Genomic DNA, 26,630 nt, shown 5'->3' with positions numbered 1-26,630 from the left:
GGGATGGAACCTGAGTCTCCTGCATTGGAAGGCAGATTCTTAACCACTGGACCACCAGGAAAGTCCCCTGTCTGACTATTTTTTATTGTGTGCCATTCACTGAACATGAGAAATGCAGAAATAATCTGAATCCTGGAAGGATTATATCTTTCTCAGAGAGGATTTATGTCTGCTTCCACCCAGCACGTGGGGATGCTAACATTACTAGATAATTCTATTGCATTTTCTGTGCCTGAGATGATTTGAAAGCAGGTTGAAATGCAACATGGCCTAGTCATTTTACTGTTCTCCTTTAGTGCTAGGATGCAGTCCAACCCAAAGCACAAGAGTTTACAAACACCTCCTTCCATAAACACACACTTCGGTGGGCCCTGGACTTGACCTTCAGTTGCCCTAGCTTTGTTTAGATTTTGAAAGTACTGCTGCCATCCTAAAGGAGATCAGACCTGGGTGTTCACTGGAAGGACTGATGTTGAAGCTGAAACTCCAATACTTTGGCCACCTGATGCGAAGAGCTGACTCATTTGAAAAGACCCTGATGCTGGAAAAGATTGAGGGCAGGAGGAGAAGGGGACGACAGAGGATGAGATGGTTGGATGGCATCACCGACTCAATGGACATGGGTTTGGGTAGACTCCGGCAGTTGGTGATGGACAGGGAGGCCTGGCGTGCTGCGGTTCATGGGGTCGCAAGGAGTTGGACACGACTGAGTGACTGAACTGAACTGAACTCAGCCTCTCACTTGCTTTTCTAGTAGTCAGCAAGCTCCCACCTCCCCACCCCCAGGGGAAAAGCAGGTCAATGTTTTCTGGATGTTGATCTAGTGAGTCTTCACTACCTTGTTAGCTCTCTGGTGCTTTGAAGGTGTGTGTGTGTGTGTGTGTATGTGTGTGGTGTCTATGTACAATTTGTCTAGTATCATTGTATGTAGTAGGAGGGTTGGGACAATTTACCTTATCTGTCTAAATCAATGTTTCTAAAAGTTTTGCTGTGTTTTAATTTCTATAGCTGAAATTCTTTTTACTTATCTTTCTGTCATAACTGCATTGTGGTAAAAAAAAATGGATTATATGGTATCAATCCTTGAGGTTTACTTTATGACCTAGTACACGGTTGATCTTCAAAGATTTTTCATTTCAGAATGAAAAGAACATATAGTCTTCTGTTAAGTAATATGTATGTTTTATATATGTCCATTAGAAAAAGATTAATTGTGCTCAGCCTTTGTTTGCTTCATTTATTATTAATTTAGAAAAGAATGCTAAAAATCCCCTAGTCTATTTGGGATTTATGCTTGATTATTATCAATTTTTGCTTTATATTTTGAGGCTACATTATTCAGGATATACAAGTTTAGAGCTGTTTGGTCTTCCAGGTCTCTTATCACTATTGTACTGATACTTAATTCAATGAAACATTTTTTTGTTTAAGCCTTATTTTGTCTGGTATTAATCTAGTTAAAACAGCTTAGATTAGTATTTGTATATTATCTCTTTTTCTATCTTTCAGTTAAAGTGTTCTTTATTCTGACATTTCCCCCCTTTGAACTGAGTTTAACCTATTTATATTTTATTTCTTTTAAAATGTCTTAATTTCACTTATTATGGCTTTCAATTTGTCCCACTGTTAACAGTTTCCTGCCTGATTTCTTTCCTTCTTTGGGATTAAGGGTTTTTTTTTTTTTTTTGTTTCTTTTGAAGTTTTTTCTTCTATTTATACACTCAGGCCTACTCTTTTAGACATTTCTTTTAGTGCCTAGCTTCCTTGTATGTTCTGTCACTTTTCTTTGGCTCTGTTACTTTTGACTATAAGTCATTCATTTTCTTTAGAACCTTTTCTGTGTAAGTTATTTGTCCTGGGTGGACAGGAATTGAGTCTATTTCTGCCAGCATCCTTGGTACTTTATATATTCTAAGGTTTTTTTCATGCCACATAGGTAGTGTGAATTTAGATGGAAGCCACAGATGAAGGCAAGGTTTATTTGTATCCCTTTTTGAATGGTAAGATTTATTTCACTTTCATGTACAGAGTATAGCACAGGGGATTCCAATTTGGAGTGTTTCCTATTAAACTTCCTACCTTTGACAGGGTGAGGATTTTATCTCCTGTTCTATGCATGCCATACATCCATCCCAGTGGAACTGCAAAGCCTTCAGGGTTCAGTAAGCATTCAAGGTGAAAGTCAAATTTTGAGCTCACTGAATTCCTAAGCTTCATGTTTTCACTTTGCTTTGGGGATTCATTAGTTCATTCAATAACTATATCTTGAGTTCCTACAAGGTACCAGGTATAGATCAAGAAGCTTCTGTTATATCAGTGTACAAAATAAAGATCTCTGCTCTAAAGCAGCTTTCATTTAGTAGGAAGAGACAGAAAATGAACAAGAACCACAATAAATAAATATCTTAGAAGTAGATAACATTTAAAAAAGAAAAAACTAGAGAGTAACAAGACAGATTGAAGAGGAGAGAAGGAAAGATTTCAGATTCAAATATAAGCAACACGTAGGCGTCCAAAAAAAGGTGATCTTTTCATAAAGACTTGAAGGAGGTAAGGGAGTTATCCATGTGGCTATTTGGGACAGGAACATTCCTGGCAGAAGAAAGAGCCAGTGTAAAGATTCTAAGGCAGAAATGTGCCTGGTGTGTTCACAAAACACAGACTAGTGTGTCTAGAACAGAGTGGGCAAGGAAAAGAGAACTGGAGATGAGATTAGAGAAGTCAAGGGTGGGGAGGGAAGGTCATGGAACACCTCACAACGCATTGAAAGAATATCAGCTTTTACTCTGAATGAAAAGGGGAGCCTTTGGAAGGTTTCGAGCAGAGAAGTGCCAAGATCTAACTTAGGTTTGAGAGTTCATTCTGGCTGTCACACTAATAGTAGATTTTATGGGGCAAGGGTAAAAGCTGAGAAAGTAGTTAAGAGGTTACTGCAGTAATCTTCCCTGGTGGCTCAGACGGTAAAGAATCCGCCTGCAATGCAGGATACGTAGGTTCAATCCCTGGGTCAGGAAGATCCCCTGGAGAAGGGCATGGCAACCCACTCCAGTATTCTTGCCTGGAGAATCCCATGGACAGAGGAGCCTGGTGGGCTACAGTCCATGGGATCCCAAAGAGTTGGACACGACTGAGTGACTAACACTTTCCCTAGAGATGATTGTGGCTGCTACCAGGTGGTAGCCCTGGAAGTGGAGGGTAAGGTTGAATTCTGGATATATTTTGAAGGCAGAGCCAAAAGAATTTCCTGACAGAATGAATGTAGGGCCTCATGGGGTTAAACATGACTCCAGGTGTTAGAGGGAGTTGCCTCCTCCCTTATGGGGAAGGCTGCAAGAATAGTGTTCTTGATGAGGAAGACAAGAAATTCAGCTTGGATGTGTTAGATCTGAGATGTCTGCTTAACATCCAGGAGATCTGCAATTTTCTCACTTCAATATAGCACAATATACTTTATCCAGCATTTTACTCATTTTAAGAGGGACAGTCAGTCACTCTGCCATAACACCAGAAATGAAGTGTTCCTCTGACTTCTGTCCCTCATATAATCCTAACATCCTCTTTTACTAACTACTGGTGCTGTGTTCCAAACCTTCTCCGGTCTCCAACATCCTTATTAAGATGTGAAAAACAAAATTGGAGTCAGTAGTCCAATAAATTTAACTAAGACAGCAAGATGACTCTTGGGAGTTTCTAAACAGGATGTCTTTAGAATACTGACACTGTTTAAAGTAAATAATCCCAAGTGAAGCAGTAAAAAGAATGAGACGTTTCATAGAATCTTTCTTTATAAAGTGGAAGCTCTAGAAAGGAGATGCCCCAGCTTCAGCAGGAAGACAGTAGAACTATAACACCATATTCTGCTATGCTGCCCCTCAATCTTTAGGATCTTGGTTTGGATCTCATTACTCTGGGGAAGATTGAAGGCAGGAGAAGAAGGGGATGACAGAGGATGAGATGGTTGGATGGCATCACTGACTCAATGGGGACCTAAGTTTGAGCAAGCTCTGGGAGATGGTGAAGGACAGGGAAGCCTAGTGTGCTGCAGTCCATGGGGTTGCAAAGAGTCGGACACGACTGAATGACTGAACAACTCAGTCTTTGAAGAAGCCATAAACACATAACCATATTAGGAAAACTAATACACCATCCCTGTGGTAGCCTTGCAGGCATTTCAACTTCATTCACCTGGTCCTGAAGAATTATGGGGGAATCACGCTAGCACAAACTGGGAAGTTTTGAATGAATACAAGATGTATCTGAACCACTGCCAAGGGACAATATAAAATTTGATATTTCAGTAGTTAAAGATCCAGAGTAATTTTTATGGCATCTCCTCCCCACACTCTAATTGATTATGCTAGTAGAAACAACTGCAACAATATTCAATTCAGTTTCTGATTAGATACCATTTCTGTGCCTGCTTTGTAAAGCCCTTTTTACCTCTTCTATTCATTTGAATTCATTTGAAATCTTATAGATGTCAAGTCCTAGTTTCTCAGCATTTCAGAGTTAATTTCTCACATTCCAAAAGGGAATTTTAATATCATACTCAATACATAATAGTTCCTATATGCCACTGATAGATATATAAATGATGCAGCATGAAAAAGCAGTCTGGGGCAATAACATAGATGGGGCTAAGCATGTTGAGATTCTCATTTCCCTTGCCCAAAGAAACTTGTTCCAGACTCAAAGATATAGAAAACAAACTGGTATTTACTAGAGGGGAGACAGAAGGAAGGAGGGGCAAGTTAGGGGCATAGGAATAAGAGATACAAAGTACTACGTATAAAATAGATAAGGAACAAGGATATATTGTGGAGCACAAGGAATTACAGCCATTATCTTATATTAACTTTTAATGGAGTATAATCTGTAAAAATACTGAATCACTATGCTATAACCTAAAACAATATAATATTATAAATCAACAATGTGTGTGTTAGTCACTCAGTCATTACTGACTCTTTGCAACCCCATGGACTATAGCCCGCCAGGCTCCTCTGTCCATGGAATTCTCCAGGCAAGAATCCTGGAGTGGGTAGCCATTCCCCTCTCCAGGGGATCTTCTTGACCCAGGGATCGACCCCAGGTCTCCCACATTGCAGGGGGATTCTTTACCATCTGAGCCACCAGGGAAACTATACTTCAGTTAAAAACAAAAACAAAACTAAGTTCTGCCAAAAGAGAACTGAAAAATCCACAACATGACTGATGCTCCTATTTAATAACCAAAAGGTTTTAGAGATAAGAAAAGTAGGGCAAAGGGACAACTTAATACCTATCTCCAAAATGAAGGAATATTCTTCAGAAAATGACAGATGAATCATATCTATTAAGGTGGTACAGGCAGAATATGCAATCCTTCTTTTGCACTACAACACACTACCTTCGATTAGAACCTGAAGTTGGAGGGAGCTTCAAGCCCATTTATATCTCACTGCCCAGATGAGAAAACTGAGATGTAAAGTGCTAATAGTACTTACCCAAGGTAAGACAGGGTGTCAGGCCAGTACGAGGGTCAGAGCCCCAGTCTCCTCACTCCCAGACCAATAACCTCCTTCTGAGGAGGTACTCAAATGCTTCAAATGCAGTTTATGTAGATTCACATTCATTTAAAGCAAGCGAGCCTATAGCAAAGAGCAGCACTTCTGTAGGGTCCCCTAAGGATCTTGTCAGAATGCAGAGTCAGCAGGTCTAGGACAGGGCCTGATACTCTGCATGTCTATCAAGCTCCAGGGTGATTCCCAGACAGGTGGCTCACAGTATACGTTGAGTAGCAAGGCTGTAGGGTACTCTTAGAGCTGAGCAAAGTAAAAATAGGCCTATGATACATTCTTGTAGGTCTGAAAAGGCAGAAAGTGATGGACAGAAGGGGAGCTTGGCTTGGTGTGACTGAAAAGAGCTGGCACAATATCCTTGTTTAGATGTTGGCTGACTATTTTATACCCATGTATGTTCCTTTTCCCATGCCTGCTTCTATTATGCAGCCTGGAAATGTTAAATACTTGCTTTCCCAGGCTCCCTGGCAGCTGAGGGTAGCTGTGTGTCCCAAATCTAGCCAATGAGACTAAAGCAAATGTCTCACGGGTTCTTCTGGAAAAAGAAAGGCTTTGTTGCAGATAAGACTTGGGCCGCCTCTTCACCGCCCCTTCCTGCCTTGAGTGAGGGCCTGATGCTGCGAGATGCTAAAGCCATCTGGTTACCACTAGGCAAGAAGCCAACAGGAAAAGAATGGCTGGGCAGAAGGACAGAGAGATCCTAAAGATTTGCTGACAGAGCTGAACCCCTGCACCAGCCTGGACTACCAACCACCAGACTTCTTCTTATATAAAAGGACTGAATGTTTGGATTGCTTAAATCATCATTATTATCACTGCATAAGTCATTCTATTATAAGTCTGATACATCTTCTAATTAGATGCTTCCTCTCCTTCCAGTCACTTCAACAGTCTGGTTTTGTCCCTGTTGCCAATCCTCAGCCTTTAATGCTCGATTTGTGTGCTCTAGCAAAGGGGCTCATTAATGACCTTCTAAAAGCCAAATACAAGGGCCTCTTAACAGCCTTCATTATGTGTCAAATGCCCCTGGCATTTGATTCTGTTTATCATCCCATCCTCTTTACTGATTTTCATGGCACTGCCCTAATCTGGTCTTCCTCCTCTGCCTCTACTGCTCCTCTCTGGCTTCTCTGCCTCTGCCTGCTGCTCAAATCTTCATGTTCCTCAACTTCCATCTTTGTCTTTATTTCTTCCTTCCCTGTATCCTTTCATCAGATCTCCACAGATCCAACAACCTGCAGCCATTTCTTTAAACAGTTGTAAACACCAGTTAGCTTGCATTTTCCCCAAAGTGGTGATGTAAGTATTAAAAGTGTGTATTAAAAGGCTGTGATGGGATGGGGAATACATGTAACTCCATGGCTGATTCATGTCAATGTATGACAAAACCCACTACAATATTGTAAAGTAATTAGCCTTCAACTAATAAAAATAAATGAAAAAAAAAAAAAAAAACCGCTGTGATGTAGCAAGAACTGGGATTCCTTCTCATGTCTCACTGACCCCACCTGAGCAAAGCGTGCCTCTCTCAGCAGTGCACCTCTTGGAGAACAAGGGCTAAGGAAAAAGTTGCACAGAAACACGTTACATTTGCCTCTGCTTTCTGTGGTCACACTTCTTTTAAGTTGTGTGTCCTTGGATAAATAAACAAGGAATCTATATTGTGTGTGTGTGTATGTGTATGTGGTGAAGGTATAGTCACTTCAAGTCCAGCTAAACCTTACCTCACCTGAGATACTATATCCTCTATTTAGGTCTCTGGTATGGAAATGATGATGCTGTATTGAAATTATTTGTCCAGGTTTGTTTTCTTCACTAGAATGCAAGCTACTGAAGGTCAGAGGCTGACACTCTTTGGTGGGTGGGTGTTGAAAAGAACAGATACTTATTTAATAAAGTAGTCTAGGACTATGGTGGATCAATGGCTTAACTGCATACACTCTTGACATTCCCCCCAGCTCTGGAACTTCCAATGACCCCACTTCTAGTTTGTGTGAGATTTTGTATTTATGTAGGTATCAAAATCATTTACCCTCACTGTGTATGTTCTTCCTCCAACTCTCTCCCGGGCTTCTAAAACCAAAACATTAACTCCATGTTCGGCTAAGAGTTTGGCAGCAGATAAGCCTAGAAGGGGAAAAAAAAAAAGTCGAAGAACATATTAACATCTAAATGTGAAACATTGAAGATTTAAGCAGGTCTACATATAATATAAATGCAGAACATCATATACAATTCATTGATTGTCCTGTCTATCTAATAAATTTTGTGATTCTATCTAATCACCTCACTGTGATTACTGAGCCCAAAATTTTATAATCTAGCATATATTATATTATGTATCATAATTTAATTTTATTATCTATCATAAGGTTGGTTAAAAATGTAATAATTTAAAATATATATATATATATTTGGGGGGTTGGTGATAATCAAATCATATGCAAAAGAATCTGTTGAACTCCTCAATCAACCCTTATCATGCCGCTATTCTAGAAATCCTGACTGTATAAACAGAAGTGTTTTCCTGGAAACTCGCCCTACCTTACACCAGTCCACAGTATCTCTGTGCTTTACTCAATTTAAATCCCCCTATAGTGACCTGATTATCTATATCTGGATTACATGCTAGCTAGATCTTGTTTTCCCAACTAGATTAAAAATTACCAAAGGCAGGAACCACGTTTCATACTTTATTTATTTGCTCAAAGTTGAGTACAGGCTTTCACTCATAAATAAAAATTTTCATAAAAAGTATATTTTTAAATACAGTATAGTAAGGGAATTCTCTGGTGGTCCAGTTGTTAGGACTCATTGCTTGCACTGCCATGGCCCAGGTTCAATCCCTGGTTGGGGAACTAAGATTCCACAAGCCAAGTCAAATCAAACAAAATGAAAGAAACAACAACAACAAAAAAAAAACAGTGTAGTTAATACCAGAAAAGTAGAAGCAAATGTTGTAGATTAACATTATATCAATGGTGCATGCTATGAACATGATTTATCACTGATGTTAATCTTGATCACCGAGGCTGAGGTAGTGTTTGGCCAGGTTTCTCCACTGTAAAGCTATTCTTTTTCTCCCCTTCCATGCTATACTCTTTGGAAGGAAGTCTATGTAAAGTCTGCACTTTAGAAGTAGAGAGTTATGTCCTACTTCCTCAAGGGTGGAGTGCTTAGTTGCTCATCCATGTCTGACTCTTTGTGATCCCATGGACTGTAGCCCGTCAGGCTCTTCTATTCATGGGGATTCTCCAGGCAAGAATACTGGAGTGGGTTGCCATGCCCTTCTCTGAGGGTGGAGTACTGACATAAATTATTTAAAATTCATCTGCACAGATTTGTCTCTTCTACCCCACTTATTTATTTATTTAACCATTTACTTAAATTCTTATGGATTCATAGATAGTTGTTTTATACTTTTGGTTATAATCCAACATTATGCTACTTCTTTTGTTGCTCAAATTGTTTCAGCTTTGGCCACTTAGCATTTTGTGTGTATGTATGTATTTGAGGATTTCGTTACTTTCTGGTATTACAAGATGTACCAGGCTTGTCTGTCTCTGCCCAGCCCTACAATCAGCTATTTTTCCAGTGAGCACTGGTTCCTTTTATTAGAGAACAGTTTCAGAAACCAAGATCTGGGCTCTAAGCATGCCTATTGATACTAGAGAATCATGTTTCTAAGACCTCTCAGCTCACAGAGTAAGGAAAAAAGGGCATGTATACACATTTTAAAATCTACCTTTTTTGTACTTCAATTTCTCTTATACCTAGTTATCTTTATACTCCTCTATTATAAAAAAAAACATGAAGCAGACTACATAGATAAATATACTCAAAGAGAAAAAAATGTCAGAATATCAGGGTGAAAGAGAAATAAGAATGACACCAGAGATAAGATTAGTAAAATGATACCTAAATATGTGTACAAGTGGTTAAGAAGAGGAACTATTCTTAGTGATTTTTAAAGCCCAGTAACGTGATAGTTCATTTCTAATGGTATATATCCTAAAAACAGAAAAGAACTGCAAACATTTTAATCAGTAATCATTTTGTGGGTGCTAGGTTTAGAATTGTTATTTTGAGGCCATTATGTATGTAATGTGAAACAAAGCAAATGAGTAATCAGGCTGCTATCACTGTGATCCAGGATTTGGGGCCTAGAAATAAGGAAATTCAGATGTAAGAACAATGAGACTAAGTAGAAATCTGGGGCAAGAAATGTACAAGATGGGTCTGGAATATCAAATCATAACAGAGAGCAAGGAGGCTAACAGAGACCACTAGGATCATGACAAAACAGCTCATAAATCTATCTATAAGAATTCCCACTGGCCAAAGATGGAACAGTTTGAGTATCAAATGAAAACAACTGCAGGGAGTTCCCTGGTGGCCTAGTGGTTAGGAATCTGGGCTTTCACTGTAGTGCCGCAGGTTTAATCCCTTGTTGGGTAACTGAGATCCTAGGCAAGCTGTGCAACATGGCCAAAACAACAACAAACCCCAGCTGGAATGGCTTAAATTCACTCATAATAATAATAAATAAATAAAAACTCTCATTGGTCACCTTTGGAAAATACTAAGGAGTCAACTTTTTAAAAAAAAAAAAAAAAGAATTTGGCATTCATCCTATCTTTCCTATTTGCACTGAAACCCAAAGTAACCAGGTAGCTAACAAAGGGAGATTTCACTGTATAAAAGTATACTAGTTAATAAGTGAAGACAGAAATAATTAGAATATCAGCATTTTGCAACCTTTAAGGAATTAATAGATAGAGTGCAAAGATTGTCAACAGATGCTAACATGACACACACAAGAGAGAGATAACCAGACACTACCAGTCTTTTAAAGGAAGTGCATACCACCATGTATGAAGTAATTAGGAAGGAAGGAAGGAAGGAAGGGGAGAAAGGGAAAGAGCAACTAAACTAAATTCTAATGTGATCTAGCCTCTAGATATGACACTTGGGGCCAGAAGGACATGTTAAATAATATTACTGGGATGCAATCAACAAAATCTAGACTGTAGGAAATTATACAGGAGTACCTGGTTTCTTTCATTCTTTTAAAAACAACTTGCCTGCTCCTACTCTCTCTCCCCCTTTATCCTTCACCAGCTTTTCCTATAATAAACTTCTAAACATGGCTAGTTCTGTTTTGATGTCTGCTCTCAGAGGACCCAGACTGACATGGTATTTTGTTGATACAGAGAATGGTATAAAGTACACATACCCAGAATCAAGAATGAGTTTGGGTATATAAGATCTAAAATGGAGGAAGGCTAAACCATAATATCCAATGCTGCTCTCTGCTAATGTTTGTATGAACCTTTGACTCCTTCAAGTACAGTGTACCCTTGCATTACTGACATCCATCCAAGATTTAGGTATGCAACAAATATTTGGAATCTGCTCACAAAAAAGGCATCCCGTGACAGTTTAAATAAATGTGAGCCAATGTCTGCAAACTTTGGTGCAATGTGTTTTCTGGGACAGAGCCAAAGGCCTATTCTGCTGACCATCATAAGAAAAGAAAAAGGATGAAGGTGTGATGAAAAACATATTTATGCATAAATCTTTGTTATGTTTATTTCTGTAGGATTACGTCCTAGTAAGGGAGATTACTAGGTCAAAAGATATGAACATCTTTTAGGCTCAAAGCACTGCTCTATATTGAAAAGCAGAGAAACTCAGATGCAAAAAGTTTAACTTCTTCCCAGTTCCCCTTAATCAATCTAACCATAAGCCATAATCAATCAATTAGATTGATTAAAACACCCTTGGGTTTGCTAGAATTACTTGATTAGCTCCTCTTCTAAGGGAGGAGGAACTTGCCCTCTGCATGCTGCCTAAGCAGAAGCAGAGGTGGCTCTGAATTCCAGCAGCTGTTGAGACCTGTAGCAATCATGCCCCCAGAGGCAGCCTGACAGTTGGTTTAGTGCTTCACATCCTACAGATCAATTTCAGGTGCCTTCCCTGTTGCCTCTGTCTTTCTTCAGAATAGGTTTATTACCCCCATATTCCCGATAAGGAAACCAAGTGCCTGATATGTCCACAACAAAGTCTCCTAAAAAGTGAAAAATTTTATTTCTTACACACTAACTTATAAAGCTGGAGCCTCAATAAAGTAGAATCTAATGTGTAACTCTAAACAAGCTTGATGAGTGGGGTCCAGTGACAGTAGTAAATGAACACTACTCCAGAGGCTAAAGGAGGTGGAGGAAGCAGGGCTAGCTGAGCCAGGACAAATGAGCACACCAGTAACAAAGGTCATTTTGTACTTTGGCATTTAAGGATATAAACAAAATTTAAAAGCTTGGGGGTGGGGGGAAGGTTTCTACATTACAGGAAAACGATTGGCCCTGTCTCAGCAAGGGCCAAAAAAGTTTGAGCTCTTAGTTTGAGAAATAAGTAACATGTTTAAAACCTTTCAAAGGGATTCCAGAAAAAATGGTTTTCAAAAGATCTGTTAGGGAAATTAAAATGAAAGCAGTCTTGTTCAGGCTTCAGAAGTAGGGGAGCAGGCCTCTGACCAACTTCTGATCCTTCTTGGACTACATGTCTGCCTATAAGCACACCAATTGTTATCATAAGTCAAGCAGCGCTTTATAGATAAGAAAGAGTGGGTCTTAGAATTCCTTAAGCCCCTGGGAACCTAGCCAGGCCCCCAGGATTTAAGGAATCTTATGACTCACAAGATGAAACAAACAGCATTGTAAAAGTTAAAAAAAACAGAGCTGCATTTTTGCATGCAAACTGATGATAATACCAGTTTGTGGCCTAGGGTTATAAGCAGGACCCCCAAAGCTGCAATCTAAAGTCTCGCCAGTGGGATGGAGGCACCGGCAGGGACCCTTTACCCAACTGGGACTCCAGATTGCTGTTACTTGGAGCTTCCCAGTGCTGTTCAAGTCTAGAGGCAGGTTTCAGCCCAATTTGGTGATGTATACACTGTTATTTCTCTCTATTGTTTCTATACCTTTCCTTTAAACGACTGCATGTTGAAATTAAGTTAAATAAACTTCTATTAAGTGCACTGGGAGGACCCAGAGGAGTCGGGTGGAGAGGGAGGTGGGAGGGGGGATCGGGATGGGGAATACGTGTAACTCTATGGCTGATTCATGTCAATGTATGACAAAACCCACTGAAATGTTGTGACGTAATTAGCCTCCAACTAATAAAAAAAATTTTTTTTTAAAAATTGAAATTCTTTTTTTTTGTTGTTTAAAATTAAAAAAAAAATTTTTTCCATTTATTTTTATTAGTTGGAGACTAATTACTTTACAATATTGTAGTGGTTTTTGTCATACATTGACATTCTTTATTTGTGTGTAACAAGTGGTTTCTTTTGTTAACAAATCCTTCAAACCCAAAATGAAAGTAAAACTTCAGGCAAAACAATTTTTGGAGTTTTAAAGGGAAAATTTTAAAGGGAAAATTCCCTTGGAATTTTAAAGGGAAAGATTTAAGTCATTTAAAAAAATACACTTTCTAAGATGCTGAATAAATTGGGGGTGGGGAGTGAAAGTTTCAGCTTGCATATTTACTGTGAAGAAGGTTCTGATAAAGAACTTCCAAGATAGTTTAAAGCTAGAAAATACAGAATATGAAAATACAGTCAAGATGCCATTAGAAAATTTACTTTTGAACAATAGCTAATTTTGAATAAATAACTCAGTTAAGTCATAAAGCACAGGCAAACACTCGTGGTCCAAAAGGGCTTTATCTAATATATCAACTACTGTCTGTTGATTTGAATGGGGAAAAAAAACACTAAAATAATGCCTGCTTCAAGGTATAAGTATTCAGTTATATTTCTTAATTCTTTTTTTCTCCTTATTCTGTGTAATCACTATGCATTCTACCCTCCCCTCATCACTACAAAATTCAATAACCACCTATGGGAAAAAATCATCTCTCAAATGTCAACTCCACAGATTAGTTTAAGGGTTTCTGACATATATTTCAAAATCAATAAATAGAAGTTGGTTTTTTTTTGGTAGATGGGATAAAATTGTTAGAAAAGAAAAGATTTTAGTCTGAAGGTAAGTCATCAAATACAATGTAGCTACTAAAAATAAATTTTAAAATCAAATTTTTTATTTTCATATGTTATAGAAAGAGAAAATGCCATATAAACCTATTTCATTTTGTTCCAGAGATATACAGATTAGCCAAAGCTAAGAGTATTGTGCATGATAGCTCTTCCTGTCATTCATTTTCTATCATTTAATGGCCACATGGAATCTAGGGCAATAAAAGAAGCCAGCTTCCCACCCACCCCTCCTGGCACCCCTCCCCACCTTCAAGATAGGGGAAAGGGTTTTAATAGTGGTAGGCTAGTAAATGGTTAACAACCATCCCTGGCCTCAGGCCATGGAGAAGACACTTGATTTGCAACATTTGTATCTCCATGATATAAATACACTCTCATCATGGCTGATTTGGAATCATCAGTGTGATTACAAGCTACCAGTGTGATATCACTAACGTGAAACTGGGAAGACATATGTTCAATCAGTCTCAGTCCTTTCAAGACAGTAGAAGCTGGCTCCAACACATGCTGTTAGACCTATAGACTCCTGGACTCATGTCAGAGATGGGAAGGAAAAACAAGTCTTGCAGAGGATCTATTAAACTTGCAAGTGTATGAGATTCATTGGTATCCTAGACTCATAAGTGTCATAGTATCTAGCCTGTGAACCTCCCATGGGCATGTCTGAAGAGAGAGATCTAAGGGGGGCACTGGTAAAATATTTCTGCACCTGCACCAAGAGCTCTTCCTCTCCCAAATCGTGGCAAACCAAGTTCATTAGGAGGAATAGAGCCCCAAACTCCCAAATGTCCAGTGGTTTTCTGTGACAGTAGTAGGTTTTCTGTCACAGTGGTCTTCTGTGGAGAAGCTAAATGCACAAAGAGTTTGTTAAAGCCCTATTATGTATATAAGGATCTGATCAGTTTCAAAATGCAAAAACCCAAAAAAGGGAAAATGGCAGAAGAGAATCTTTAATCACTTTGCAATTAAGTATTTTAAATAAGGATGATGAGCTTAAAACAATATAATTTCTTTTCTGGTTTCTCTCTCTTCAATCATTTGGGTTTTAGAGAAACCAAAATAAAATAGGTTAATGGATTTATTAGAGAGGCTTAAAAAAAACTCGTCTGCTAAAAGCACACCTCATATGAGAGTTCAGGCAGTTGTTAATCCTGGTTATTAGATCAGGAAAGCCTGGGTGAGATGATGTATGCAGCCAGCATCGGTGTTGCCATAGCAACCTCAAACCACGCTCCAGCTTCTTACAGCCGCTGCCCATGGAAACCGTGCTTCCACAGATTCAGCAGTGCTTCTGATATCCTGAGATGGCTCCTCCCCATAGAAATGGGATAGGAAATGATTTAAGCCACACAGCACACCTGGAGAAGGAATTAACATCAGCAACGAAGACTTTGAGGAAATGGCCCTTTGCTTTCTGGGCTCTAAATCTGTAACTGTGGAACCTAGCTTCATACCTGCCTTCTCTACCTCCTCGCCAAGGGCCCTTTCTTTTACCTTACTTCTTCAAGTACACTCACATTAGGAAAAGACGAAATTTGTCCATTTGACTTGTGCTACCCTTTCCAGTTCAATTATTGATTTTCCTTCTACAACAAATGATTAGAATAAACCTTGAAATGTAGCATACTCCTCATGAAAAATGTTCAGTGATCCCACTTTCAATATGGACAAGTGATATAATCATCTCTCACAATCTGTTACCCTGCTGTATTTTTCTTCTTAGCACACATCACCACCTGGCATTCTCTATACATCTGCTGCTTCCCACCACTGTAGTCATGGCCACTCTTGTCCAAACCACTGTGGCCTTTTGCCCTTGTCCAAGGCAACATAACCACCCGCCCAGAGATCTGCCTCTTGACTAGTGTCTAACATGTGTTATACACCTTTGCATCCCTGGAATCGAGCCTGCTGTGTTGCAGGTGCTCAAATGCTTGTTGCAATGAACAGACGAACTACACACCAAGAAAACAAAACCGTGCCCTGGATGAGGGCAACAGTCAAGCTTCCAAAGCTACTTAGATTATATTTATCTCAAGCAACTAAGAAAGACTGACAAGGATAGAGTGCCTGGTCATTTAAACCTTTATGCCTAAGTAAGTTAGGAGATTCTTAATACTACTAGTACATTTTCTACATACATACACATGATAAAACCATTCTTGTTATCTATCTACCTATCTATCTATCTATATCTACCTGCATTTTGTGCTTCCTTTCAGAGAAATAAATATCTGCTTTTGAAAATGCCAAATCTTCTAATCCCTTTGATAAGCTAAAAAGACAGAACTGTCTCAAATGATAAATAGATAAAAACTAGCAATTAACTTTAATTTGCCCTGAATTCGACAGACTGGTTGTCTAGACAGTCCTAATTTATTTGATTATTGTTTAGCATTCATCTTCACTTTAGATAAATGGATCTCACCCAACTTAGGGAATGCAATTACCCTCTAACTCATTATTTGCCCCATTCTTTCACTGAAACTGAAAATATACTCAGGGGCACTCCACACTGCTGTACTCAGATTCTACATAGTCGGATGCACCGTGGTTAGGCAGCAATTTCCAAAATGTTTTATGGAATACTAGTCTTCAAGATGCTCTGGGGTAAATTATCAATGGTCATGGAAGTTGGGACATATGCTGTTTTCCCTTCTGGGAAATGTTATGATGCATGCTGGCATACTAAAGGCTCTGATAAGTCCTGCAGTGAAGAGACTCCTTTAACTTAGCATTGCTCCACCTTTTGCCTAAAAAAAAATTACATCTAAAAAAATACACTTTGGAAAATCTGGTTTCATTTCTTAAAATATTGGCAACTATTTAGTAATAAACTCACCTAAGCAGGGTCCCAAGTGAACAATGCCTAGAGCACAAGCTAAGGGTTGAAGCAAAGCTTTAGTGTAGCTATCGTTTATGTTCTACTGGCTCTCCTAGTTCTTCCTGTTTATTTCTTAAAGTGGGATTTTTCTTCAACTTTGACGTTCATCACCACCTATGAATGTGTATAGTGTATATCACATATTAAATATTTTATTAATTTTCTATTATTCAGTGACGTGTTCTCTGACCAAAGGATTCTTACATTAATGGCACTTTTGGACTCTTGGATCAAATACTACAAGGAAAAAAGTACAGTCAAACATCAGTTCATACTGAAGTTTTAGAAGCAATGTTCCCAAAGATGGAAAAAAGCTAAAACCATAAACTTTGTTCAAAGCACATATTGAGTGTTCAATCAACATTTATTGAATAAATAAATAAATGAGTGAAGAATATATGCAGACATGCAAGAAAAAGGTTTTTAACTCAGGCCACAGATAACAGTTAATTAATTTAATCTGAAAAAAAAAGTCACTTGAAAGGTCATTCTTATTACATTTCAGAATTTATCCAAGATCCACAGCACTTCTGTCAAGCATTATTTCCACCATGAAACACTTTCCTGTTTGTCATATCCTTCTCCTTTTTGTGTCACCACTGAACTAGCCTCAAACATCAAGGGCACTTCAGGTTCATAGTTGTAACCCCTACTACATAGAGGGGGCCTATGCCTCACACGGTCACTGGATAGATAAATGGACTAACATAACTTAACTCTTCCATTTGGGTCTGAATTCTGTCAGATGCCTTCAATGACCAATGACCTTATTTGTTATTACAAATGTATATTAAATTGAAATGTATATTTAACACTGATGGTTTTAACTCAATACATAAAATCTGTAAATGCCAATATTAGTAGTTAAAAATCACATCGACCACCACAGCCTTCCATTTTCTTCACCAATGTTCTCTCCCCAAGTTCTTTCTTTTCAAAATAGGCAGGTTCACTGTTCTATCTGGATGAACCACAAACTGGAATCAAGATTGCCAGGAGAAATTATCAATAATCTCAGATATGCAGATGACACCACCCTTATGGCAGAAAGTGAAGAACTAAAGAGCCTCTTAATAAAAGTGAAAGAGGAGAGCAAAAAAGTTGGCTTAAAGCTCAACATTCAGAAAAGTAAGATCATGGCATCTGGTCCCATCACTTCATGGCAAAGAGATAGGGAAACATTGGACACAGTGACAGACTTTATTTTCTTGGGCTCCAAAATCTCTGTAGATGGTGACTGCAGTCATGAAATTAAAAGACGCTTGCTCCTTGGAAGAAAAGCTATGACCAACCTAGGCATCATATTAAAAAGCAGAAACATTACTTTGCCAACAAAGGTCCGTCTAGTCAAAGCTATGATTTCCAGTAGTCATGTATGGATGTGAGAATTGGACTATAAAGAATGCTGTGCACCGAAGAGTTGATGCTCTTGAACTGTGGTGTTGGAGAAGACTCTTGTGAGTCCCTTGGACTGTACGGAGATCAAACCAGCCAATCCTAAAAGAAATCAGTCCTGAATATTCATTGGAAGGACTGATGCTGAAGCTGAAGCTCCAATACTCTGGTCACCTGATGCAAAGAATTGACTCATTGGAAAAGACCCTGATGCTGGTAAAGATTGAAGGCAAGAGGAGAATTGGGTGTTAGAGGATAAGATGGTTGGATGGCGTCACCGACTCCATGGACATGAGTTTGAGAAAGTTCTGGGAGTTGGTGATGGACAGTGTGAATGAGTATCTGGAAGAAAGACCCAAATATTGATTTAAGTTAGAGTAGGATATCAATATGAAGAATGATGAAAATCATTTCCAAAATACAACATGGAAGAACAAAAGAAAAAGCTTTGAAGAAGGGGTCCAAAAGAGAAAGCTGAAGACAGACCCTTGAACCAACTATATTGAAAAAGATACTGGAAGATAGATCATGCATAACTTAATCCAACCTCTAATTTTTCAAATGACAGAACTGTGATTCAAAGATGTTAAGCTGCCTTAATTCATAAGGCTAGATGACAACAGAATAAAAAGCAGATCATCCAAAGAAAACATAAATTGCTGGTAAAACTGCAAAACATTTTTCAAATAAAAGGATAAAGTAGTCCTAACAGTCAACTTGTCTCAAACAGTTACATTTAAAATGTAACTTGACTTCTTTTGATTCATTTTATGCAGTTCTAAACACTTGAATTTAAAATGAAAAGTAACTATCATTATGAAATCCATCTACCTCATACATGCAAGGAATTCCCTGGTGGCTCAGACAGTAAAGAGTCTGCCTGCAATGCAGGATAACCAGGTTCGAACCCTGGGTCAGGAAGATCCTCTGGAGAAGGAAATGGCAACCTACTCCAGCATCTTGCCTGGTAAATCCCATGGACAGAGGAGCCTGGCAGGCTACAGTCCATGGGGTTGCAGAGTCAGACACAACTAAAGCAACTTCACTTCACTTCATACATGCAAGTGTCATTTTCAAACCAGTGCTGATTGGATGTCTATACTCTTGCAAACCCCTGTGTATGATATGAAACTGCAATATTACCTCAGTTTGGGGGAGTATACCTGCATTTAAATACTGGCCAGATTTATCATATGTAATATATGTATATGTCACACCTGCACAAAGGCTGCATGACCCAATACTTGCCAATAACAGACTTCCACATTTCCTTTTCTCAACTATTGGTCTCTGTGATCCAATTATACTATAGTTATACTATACTTCTATAATTATATTATACTTAGATCTCTTGTTTTATGTTTGTTTGGGTTTTTTGTTTGTTTTTTCTTTTTGGCAATGCCACAGCATGTGGGATCTTAGTTCCCCAACCAGGGATTAAACCCATGCCCCCTGCAGTGGAAGCGCAGTCTTAACCACTAGACTACCAGGGAAGTCCTTAGATCTATTACTAAATAGCCAAGAATTATGTATAGATTCATATAAATTAGTATTGGCCAAATGCTAAAACTGCCCATTAAATGCCAGATAGACCCCAAAGCTCATTCAACCATGAAGACATCAAAAAATCAGAACCAAGTAAATTTAATTCTTGTATTCTTTGTTCATCATCAAAAGTTAATAAAGTTAAAGAATCCTAGCTTAGAGAAAAAAATAGGGGCAAAGAAGTGGTCCTGAGAGGCAGAAAATGAATGCTTAAGTTGCAGTGAACCACAGAGTATCTAAATAACCAAGGCATGGAAACTAAGTGTATTGTAAGCTTTTCTTAATCACTACAAAACCATACAGCATGTGCTGCCAAGTTCTGGGTTAAAAATGCCTAAAACACTGCTAGCAGAAATGATTCTTCATGGTGGTGTAGTTCAACAAAAAGGGAAACTGTGGTATGTTGTGGACTCGCTGGCAGGATTCAGAACATTAGTCAGTCTTCTTGCGAAATGACTTTTCTGTCTCCAGTGATAAGAAAGATTCCATCCTTGCTGCTCTTACACAGCACAACGTTCTGAGTGGCTAGTGCTCTCAAGTCTTTTAGTGGAGCTCAGCTTGTGGATATAAATACAGGGAGGTTCTGTTGCTTAGTCACTATTTAGAAATACCTCTCTCTACAAGACACTTGAAACTTAATCTAAAAAAAAAAAAAACATGGAAAGACTTTAACCACCCAGGACTATCCAGTGTTATGATGAAAGTGCTTTCACTGTGTCCTGGCTAACCATGGGAGCAGACGTGACACACCAGGGTGACCTCAGCGACTACCAGGATCACATCACTAGAGGCACAGCAGGCAACTGTTTTCCTTCCCTGGGACTCGTGTCATGGGTTTAAATTAAACAATGCTCATATGTGTCTTAGGGCTTCCCGACTCTGTATCTGTACTCCTCTGGACTCTCTGATATGTCTTTTTTCTATCCTCTTATCTCTACCTGTTAAAAATCCTACTTATCTCTCAAGGTCCTGGCATTCTGTTCAGATTCATAATATTAATATTTCTCTCATTGTATGAATGTCAATTATTTTCTCACTTGGTTACTGCTCACAAGAGGGTGGGGCCCTGTGTAAGCTGGGACACTTGTTATTCCTCTTTATCTACCTCTAGCTCTGTGATCTGGTAGGCATATGGTAGCAGCTCCCAAAATGCTTGAACGAGTTTCCAGGCCCCAGAACCACCCCTGCTCATAATGAGCTGCTTTCTGGGGTACAGCATTCTCTTTCCCTAGATGTGTTTGTTCAAAGCTATAGCCAGGAGATACTGTGGAGATGATTAAAATCTTAGGGGACTGGACTAGACTGTCTTTTAAAAACTCCTTTGGCCCAAAGACTCTGAAGTATTCACTGTCCCCGGAGGTGGGATTTTTTCCCCCTCTCTTTACCTTTTATTCTCTCTTCCTAAAGAGAGCTAATTCAGAAATTCCCAGGGGCAGATTTTAAAATCTTACACCGCTGGGTTTCTGTCATTTGCTGTATCTGTGTTGGTTTGTGAGTAAGAACTAGCATGTAAAGTCAGTGACTCAACTGCTATCCTTAAAATAACACCAAGACATAGGACATAAAATAAGTTCAAATGGTCAGATATAGATTACAAGCTCCACAAGAGAGAAAAGTCAAGGAGAGGCAAAAGGATCAAGCCAAAGGGTTTTAATCAGGTATTGAAGAATGGATAGGATGCAAATGTTCAGAGAGAAGCACTTCTGTGTTAAGAGAAACAAAAACAGGGAAGGACAAGAGGAACAAAATAAACATGGTGTAGCATTAAAGACAAGACAGCAGTGTGACTAAAGCCATGTTAGGGATGGTGGGAAATGCTACTTGTCCAACAAGGTGGGACTAGATACTTGTGTGGGGTGGGAAGGGGAACTTGAGAGGCTGGCAATAGACCACTGAATGTCTTGAGCAGAACAAGCTGATGAAAGAAGTATTTTTTAAAAAATCAAGTCTGGGATGGACAATGAAGGGAGACCCCAAAGGGTGGTCCTTAGGAAGATGGTTAAAACCTGGTTAGTCAAAGGGATTAAGGGTCCTTCCTGGGGATGGCGGACATACAAGAGATGAAAGAGCTCCAAGGAGGAGTTAGAAGGATCTGTTGATTGGCCATAGAAGATAAAACAGAAGGAGTGCCCCAAATGATGGAAAGGATAGTGGTGCCAAGAACAGAGTTGAGGAAGGGAGTAAGAGAAGCTGGGTTGGACAACAAGGAGGCTTTGGAACACGTTAAATATGAAGTAAGAATAAGACAGTCAACTCGGAAATATAAATATCCAAGAGCAGATAAGCTATGGGACAGGACTTGGGACAAAGCATTCAAACTAGAGGCTTAAGAGTTTTGTGTAGATAAAGTGAAAGGTGAGGTCCTAGAATGAAAAAGAGAGGGGGAGAGTGCATATGAGCCCCAAAGTGATGAATAACTGAACCTTGAGGCCATTTCAAAACCAAAAGGTTGCAAGAATATGGGCCCAATGAAAGGACTAGAAAAGGAGCAATCAGTGTAGGATAAAAATTCAGGATCTGATGATGTCACAAAAAGCATGAAAGAAGTTCCAGAAAGGACTTGGTGATGGATGACAGATGATGGATGAAGGGTCAGAGCACATTGAAGATACCATAACACTACTTATAAATGAGTAGCAAGGGTTGCCCCTTCTCAATTAAATACATAAAATTTAACTGGTGAGTGGGAGGAAAAAGGGATCTTGTGGTTGCAAGACATGCTCTGTTCTATGATTTTTAATGACAAAAGGGAGATACCTTAAGATGTTGCTGTTCTTTGTGCAGAGATAGTTACAAAAAATGAAAGATAATTCCGTGCATATGGATTGCTTTTGAGGAATTTAGGATTTGTATGCTTTGCAGAGCTATTTTGTTATATAATGGGAATAACACAGCAGATGCAAAGTATTGGCCATATATTGTAAGTATGTATACATGTGGCACATTAAAATGTGCCAGTTCTGACAAGAGTTTTAAGAAATACCCAAAAGCATTTAAAACTGATATGGGGACTATTAAGTAACTCATGGGATACTCCTAAGAACACACAAAGATGATGTGTTTCAGAGCTCAAGAACCATTGCAAAGTAACCTCTCTCACCTGCTTGGGAAACACCCTGTCTATGTGCAGGTTTTATCCTGAGCTAGACTTACGTCTACTTTCTTTCATTTTAGTTGTGAAGCATCTGGCAAGACACCACAGCCAGAAAGCAATGTTTCTGGTCAATTTTGGTGTTAAAATCAAATCTGACTGATAAGAGATAATATTAAAGGAATCCCAGTGCCTTTTCCACTGTCACTGATGAAGTGGAAGTTGGGTTCTGGAACAGGAGTGTGAACTACCGTGCAAGAAATACTCTCTTCTTCCCGCATGTGGAAATGAACAAAGTAATAATTCTTAGTGACCATGGAAAGATCCAGATTTTGAGGAGCCTAAAGCTTACATAATTTGGTTGCCTCTTCAAGAAAAAAAAAAGAATACAAAATTACAAATACAAGATTCAGTATGAAACTGGCTATTTTTTTTAGGATGAGAATCAGAAGGGACCTGCAGTTTTAAGGCTGTAAAACTTTACATCAGCTACATGGTAAATCCAATTCTGTTCATGACCAACTACTTCGAGTAAAGTGTGGAAAGGGAGAAGAGCCAGTCATCAGGCAGAGAAAAAGTAAAAGACAAAATGCTCCTTAAGGGATACTAGAACAAGAAGAAGACAGGCATAAAATCACAGTAAGAACCCTAAACTGTGAAATATGAATGATATGGAGATGGGAAACGGAGACGGAACTCCTAGTCAATTTACACAACACATTATCATCATCTTTATTTTCCAGTGATGAACAATCACATTGCTTATCTAGGAGGCTTGCATACAAGAATCAGGCTTTTAGAAACACCAGTCCACTTCATTGCAGGCACTCAACAAGTGTTTGCTGAATGAATAAAGAAGCTAATAAATGAATGAAGGGGAATAAGAGAAATACTTTTTCATACTCTCAAACAAGATCTGCTTTCCTAATGCTCTGACATACATGTGTTTTTGCTGGCCCTGACTGGAGTTGCCAGAGCAATAGCTCAAGTCAGTTTCTTCCCTGGTGGTTAAAAATGTTACACGAAACGGGCCAAGTCAAAAGCTATCTCCAAGCAAAATTCATTTGTAAGCATGTTCAGAGTCTCCTCAAAGGATTATACATAAAAATGGCTACTTGGAGGCACCCTACTTACTCCCTTCCACCTCATTTCTCCCTCCTTCTAAATTAGATCCTGCAGGTATATTTCAGAAGTGATTAACATCCTCCCAGGTCCTGGACAAACTAGTGTGGGACTCTATCTAGATGTGAAACACAATTCTTAAATTTCAAACATTTTACCGATTATGACATCATAAGTGACAATTTAATGTTTCAATCATGATGAGGTTTCCAGGAAAATCGGAGGAAACTTCCTACACCACTCAGTTGGTCAGCTACAAACCCAAACCGAGATTAGAGGGACATAGGCTTGCCGGCTGCCTCATAACAGGGCGAGATTCAGGCGGTGGAGAAAGACACAAACAGATTTTTCCTTATCTGCCCGCAGTCCTTGCTTCACAGAGGAATTCCCTTTGAGCAATAAATGCCCTACACTTTCTGTGAGTTCTAAAAAAAAAGGGGGGGGGCGGGTGGAGTAGGTTAAAACTAAGAGCCCATGTTTCTCCCCCTGCCCCCACCTTTTTTTTTTTTTTTTTTTTTTTAAAGATAGAAACCTTTTCCTAAAAGATTCTTCCTCCTTCCTCTCCAGTTACCAGATTTTCTAAGGAAAAGCACTTGGAGAATAGCAGGACTGGAACAACACTATTACTACTTCGATATACTACAAAAATCCATAAACTGTTGTTCTGTTTGGGGCAAAGGGCGTGAAATCAGCAAGGCAGAACAACCACCGCCGGAATTAGGAGTAAGAGTCTCACGTGAGAGAAAACCATTGTCACTTTCCCAGCTGGGTGACGTGACTTCTCAGAGTTACCTCCGTTTCTAGGTTTTGTAAAATAGGGACGAATAGAGTACCCACCTCACGGGACCGCTGAGGACTGAGAAAATCCACGTAAACTGCTAAATGCAACTGTACGGCAAGAGCTAATTAAATATTAGTATTTCGTAGTAGTAGTAAAAATTTTTGTGCCTGCCTCCCCCAGGTCACACCACCGGCTCAATCCCATTCCCTCCTCGCAGGATCGGGGGCCCGGCAGCTGTAGCAGTCTCGCATCCACAAGGGAGACCCCCCCCCACCTCCCCACCCACCTCCGCCCCCAAACGCCACTTTCAGACGGCAAGTCTCCCACACTTGGCCGGCCAGGGTCCCTCAGGCTAGTGCTACGGTCCAGACTGACCTGAAATGCCGCCTCCTATCACGACTACGTCGAACATCTGGCCCGCGTCACTCGCCTTCTGCAGACTCTCCATGCTCTGGTTGCGGCTCTCCCGGGGCGTGGGTACAGGAGTGGGTCTGGCCGAGGGCGGAGCGGACTTTTCTACCGAGTCTCGGGGGGAGCCCGAAGGCGGAGCCGATTCCTCCAACGATTCCTGGGCGGAGCCGGGCTCCAAGGGCGGAGCGACCCCTGGTACTGGTACCCCGGGGGAATCCGGGGGTGGAGCCGATCCTTCCACTAATCTTTGGGGGTAACTTTGCTCTGAGAGCTGAGTGGACTCTTGTGTAGACACTTGAGAGTTCACGGGAGTAAGAGGTCCTGGTATCGAACTCCGAGGGGTGCTAAGATCTGAGGGCGGGGGGGACCCTCGAATCGACACTCGGGAGGAGTCCGAAATCGTGATAGATCCTCGCACCAAACTCTCAGGAAAGCTGACCACCAAGGGCGGGGTAGACCCTTGTACCGACTCTCGGGACAAGGCTGAGAGTGAGGCAGATCTTTTTGCAGCTAACTGCTGGAAGTCGGGCATGGAGACACGGTTGGACTCTTGTCCTGACAGTGGGGGGGAGTTACTGGGTGTAGGTGGTCCTTGCACCGAACCCAAAGGGGAGCCGGATACTGAGGGCGAGGTTAATCCAAGTGACACTGGGGGAGTGTTATTGGGTGGTGAAGGCGCTGGTGCCAATATATTGATAAAGGCGGGCCTCACGGGCGAGATGGACCCCTGCACCGACCCTCTGAAGGTGTTAGTGGGACTAGGAGTTTCTCCTATTGATATCTGGGTGGAGCCCGGTGCTGAGTGCAAGGTGTTCTGTAGGGGCAATCGGGGAAACCTTGAGGGCGGGACAGATCCTTGTACGGATACCTGGGGGTTGTTGGGGCCCAGGTTAGAGGCCGAGGCGGCCTCGTCTGTGGTGGTCGGGCGGAGGGCAGACATACGGACCCTGTCGTTCAGGCCGCGGGCGCCAAAGCCCCAGATGCCAACCCTGAGACCTGTGTCAGTTCTTAAGCCAAAACCCGGGATGAGTTGGGAGGGCGCGCTGCAGCTTCGGGTGTATCTGGCGTCCGCTGCTGTGGACGTGTTCGACAGGCTGCTGGAATGCTGGTGGGAGGTCAACCACTCTGAACTGGTGTTCCCGGACGAGGAGGCCGAGTCTACGCCCGCGATGTTGGCGGCCTCCGGAATCTGGGCCGGGAGGTTTCCGACTCCCGGCGAGCGTTGTAACTCGCGCCCATTCCCGCCGCGGCGGCCGTTGCTGAAGGGGGCAGCCGAGTTGGGTGCGCTCATTGCTCTGGAGCGCGGGGCGGGGGAGGGGGAGCGGGGCTGGGGGCGATGTTCTACTCTCCTTCACCCCTCACTCAGGGGCGCGGGCCTCTCCCGCCCAAGCTGGCCGGGATCGGCACTCTTAGAGCCCAGCCCGGGGAGCCAGGCCCGCTATGGGGCTGAAAGACTAGGCGCTGGAGAGGCCTGGCTCCGCCTTCCCCGCCTGTACCGGCCGCGCGCGGGAGCCCTCCAGCCGTTGGTGCCTGGGGGACGCCACCCAAGTAGGGGGTGTGGCCTGACGGGAGTATGGGCGTGGCCACGTGGAGATTCAACCTGGTGCTTTTATTCTTAACGATTTAACTAAAAGGGGAGGACTGGGTGGGGGTAGGGGGTGGTCTTAGGGAAGGAAGCGGACTTGAAAGGCCGATAGCAGGGCTGCCCCCCCCCAACTCCCTGCCACCTGGTTTGGCTCTTTTGTGACATCACAGGGAGGTCTGCGCAGTCGCGGTCCCTC

General features: G+C 40.9%; 1 protein-coding gene across 1 annotated transcript in view; it reads right to left on the bottom strand.

The window, feature by feature from the left end:
• The window catches only part of MAOA (monoamine oxidase A), a 78,891-nt gene extending 53,873 nt beyond the window's left edge, over positions 1–25,018 (bottom strand). Inside the window, exons 1-2 of the mRNA XM_065915060.1 lie at positions 24,814–25,018; positions 7,594–7,688 (exon numbers count right to left, since the gene is read on the bottom strand). Of these exons, the coding sequence (XP_065771132.1) occupies positions 7,594–7,688; positions 24,814–24,886 (168 nt within the window). The 5' untranslated portion in view covers positions 24,887–25,018. The remainder of the gene's footprint in view (positions 1–7,593; positions 7,689–24,813) is intronic.
• Positions 25,019–26,630: the final 1,612 nt, after the last annotated feature.

This window comes from Muntiacus reevesi, chromosome X (genome assembly GCF_963930625.1).
Source record: "Muntiacus reevesi chromosome X, mMunRee1.1, whole genome shotgun sequence".
Lineage (NCBI taxonomy): Eukaryota > Metazoa > Chordata > Mammalia > Artiodactyla > Cervidae > Muntiacus > Muntiacus reevesi.
Note: the sequence above shows the minus strand (reverse complement) of the source record. Positions and strands in the feature narration are given on the sequence as shown.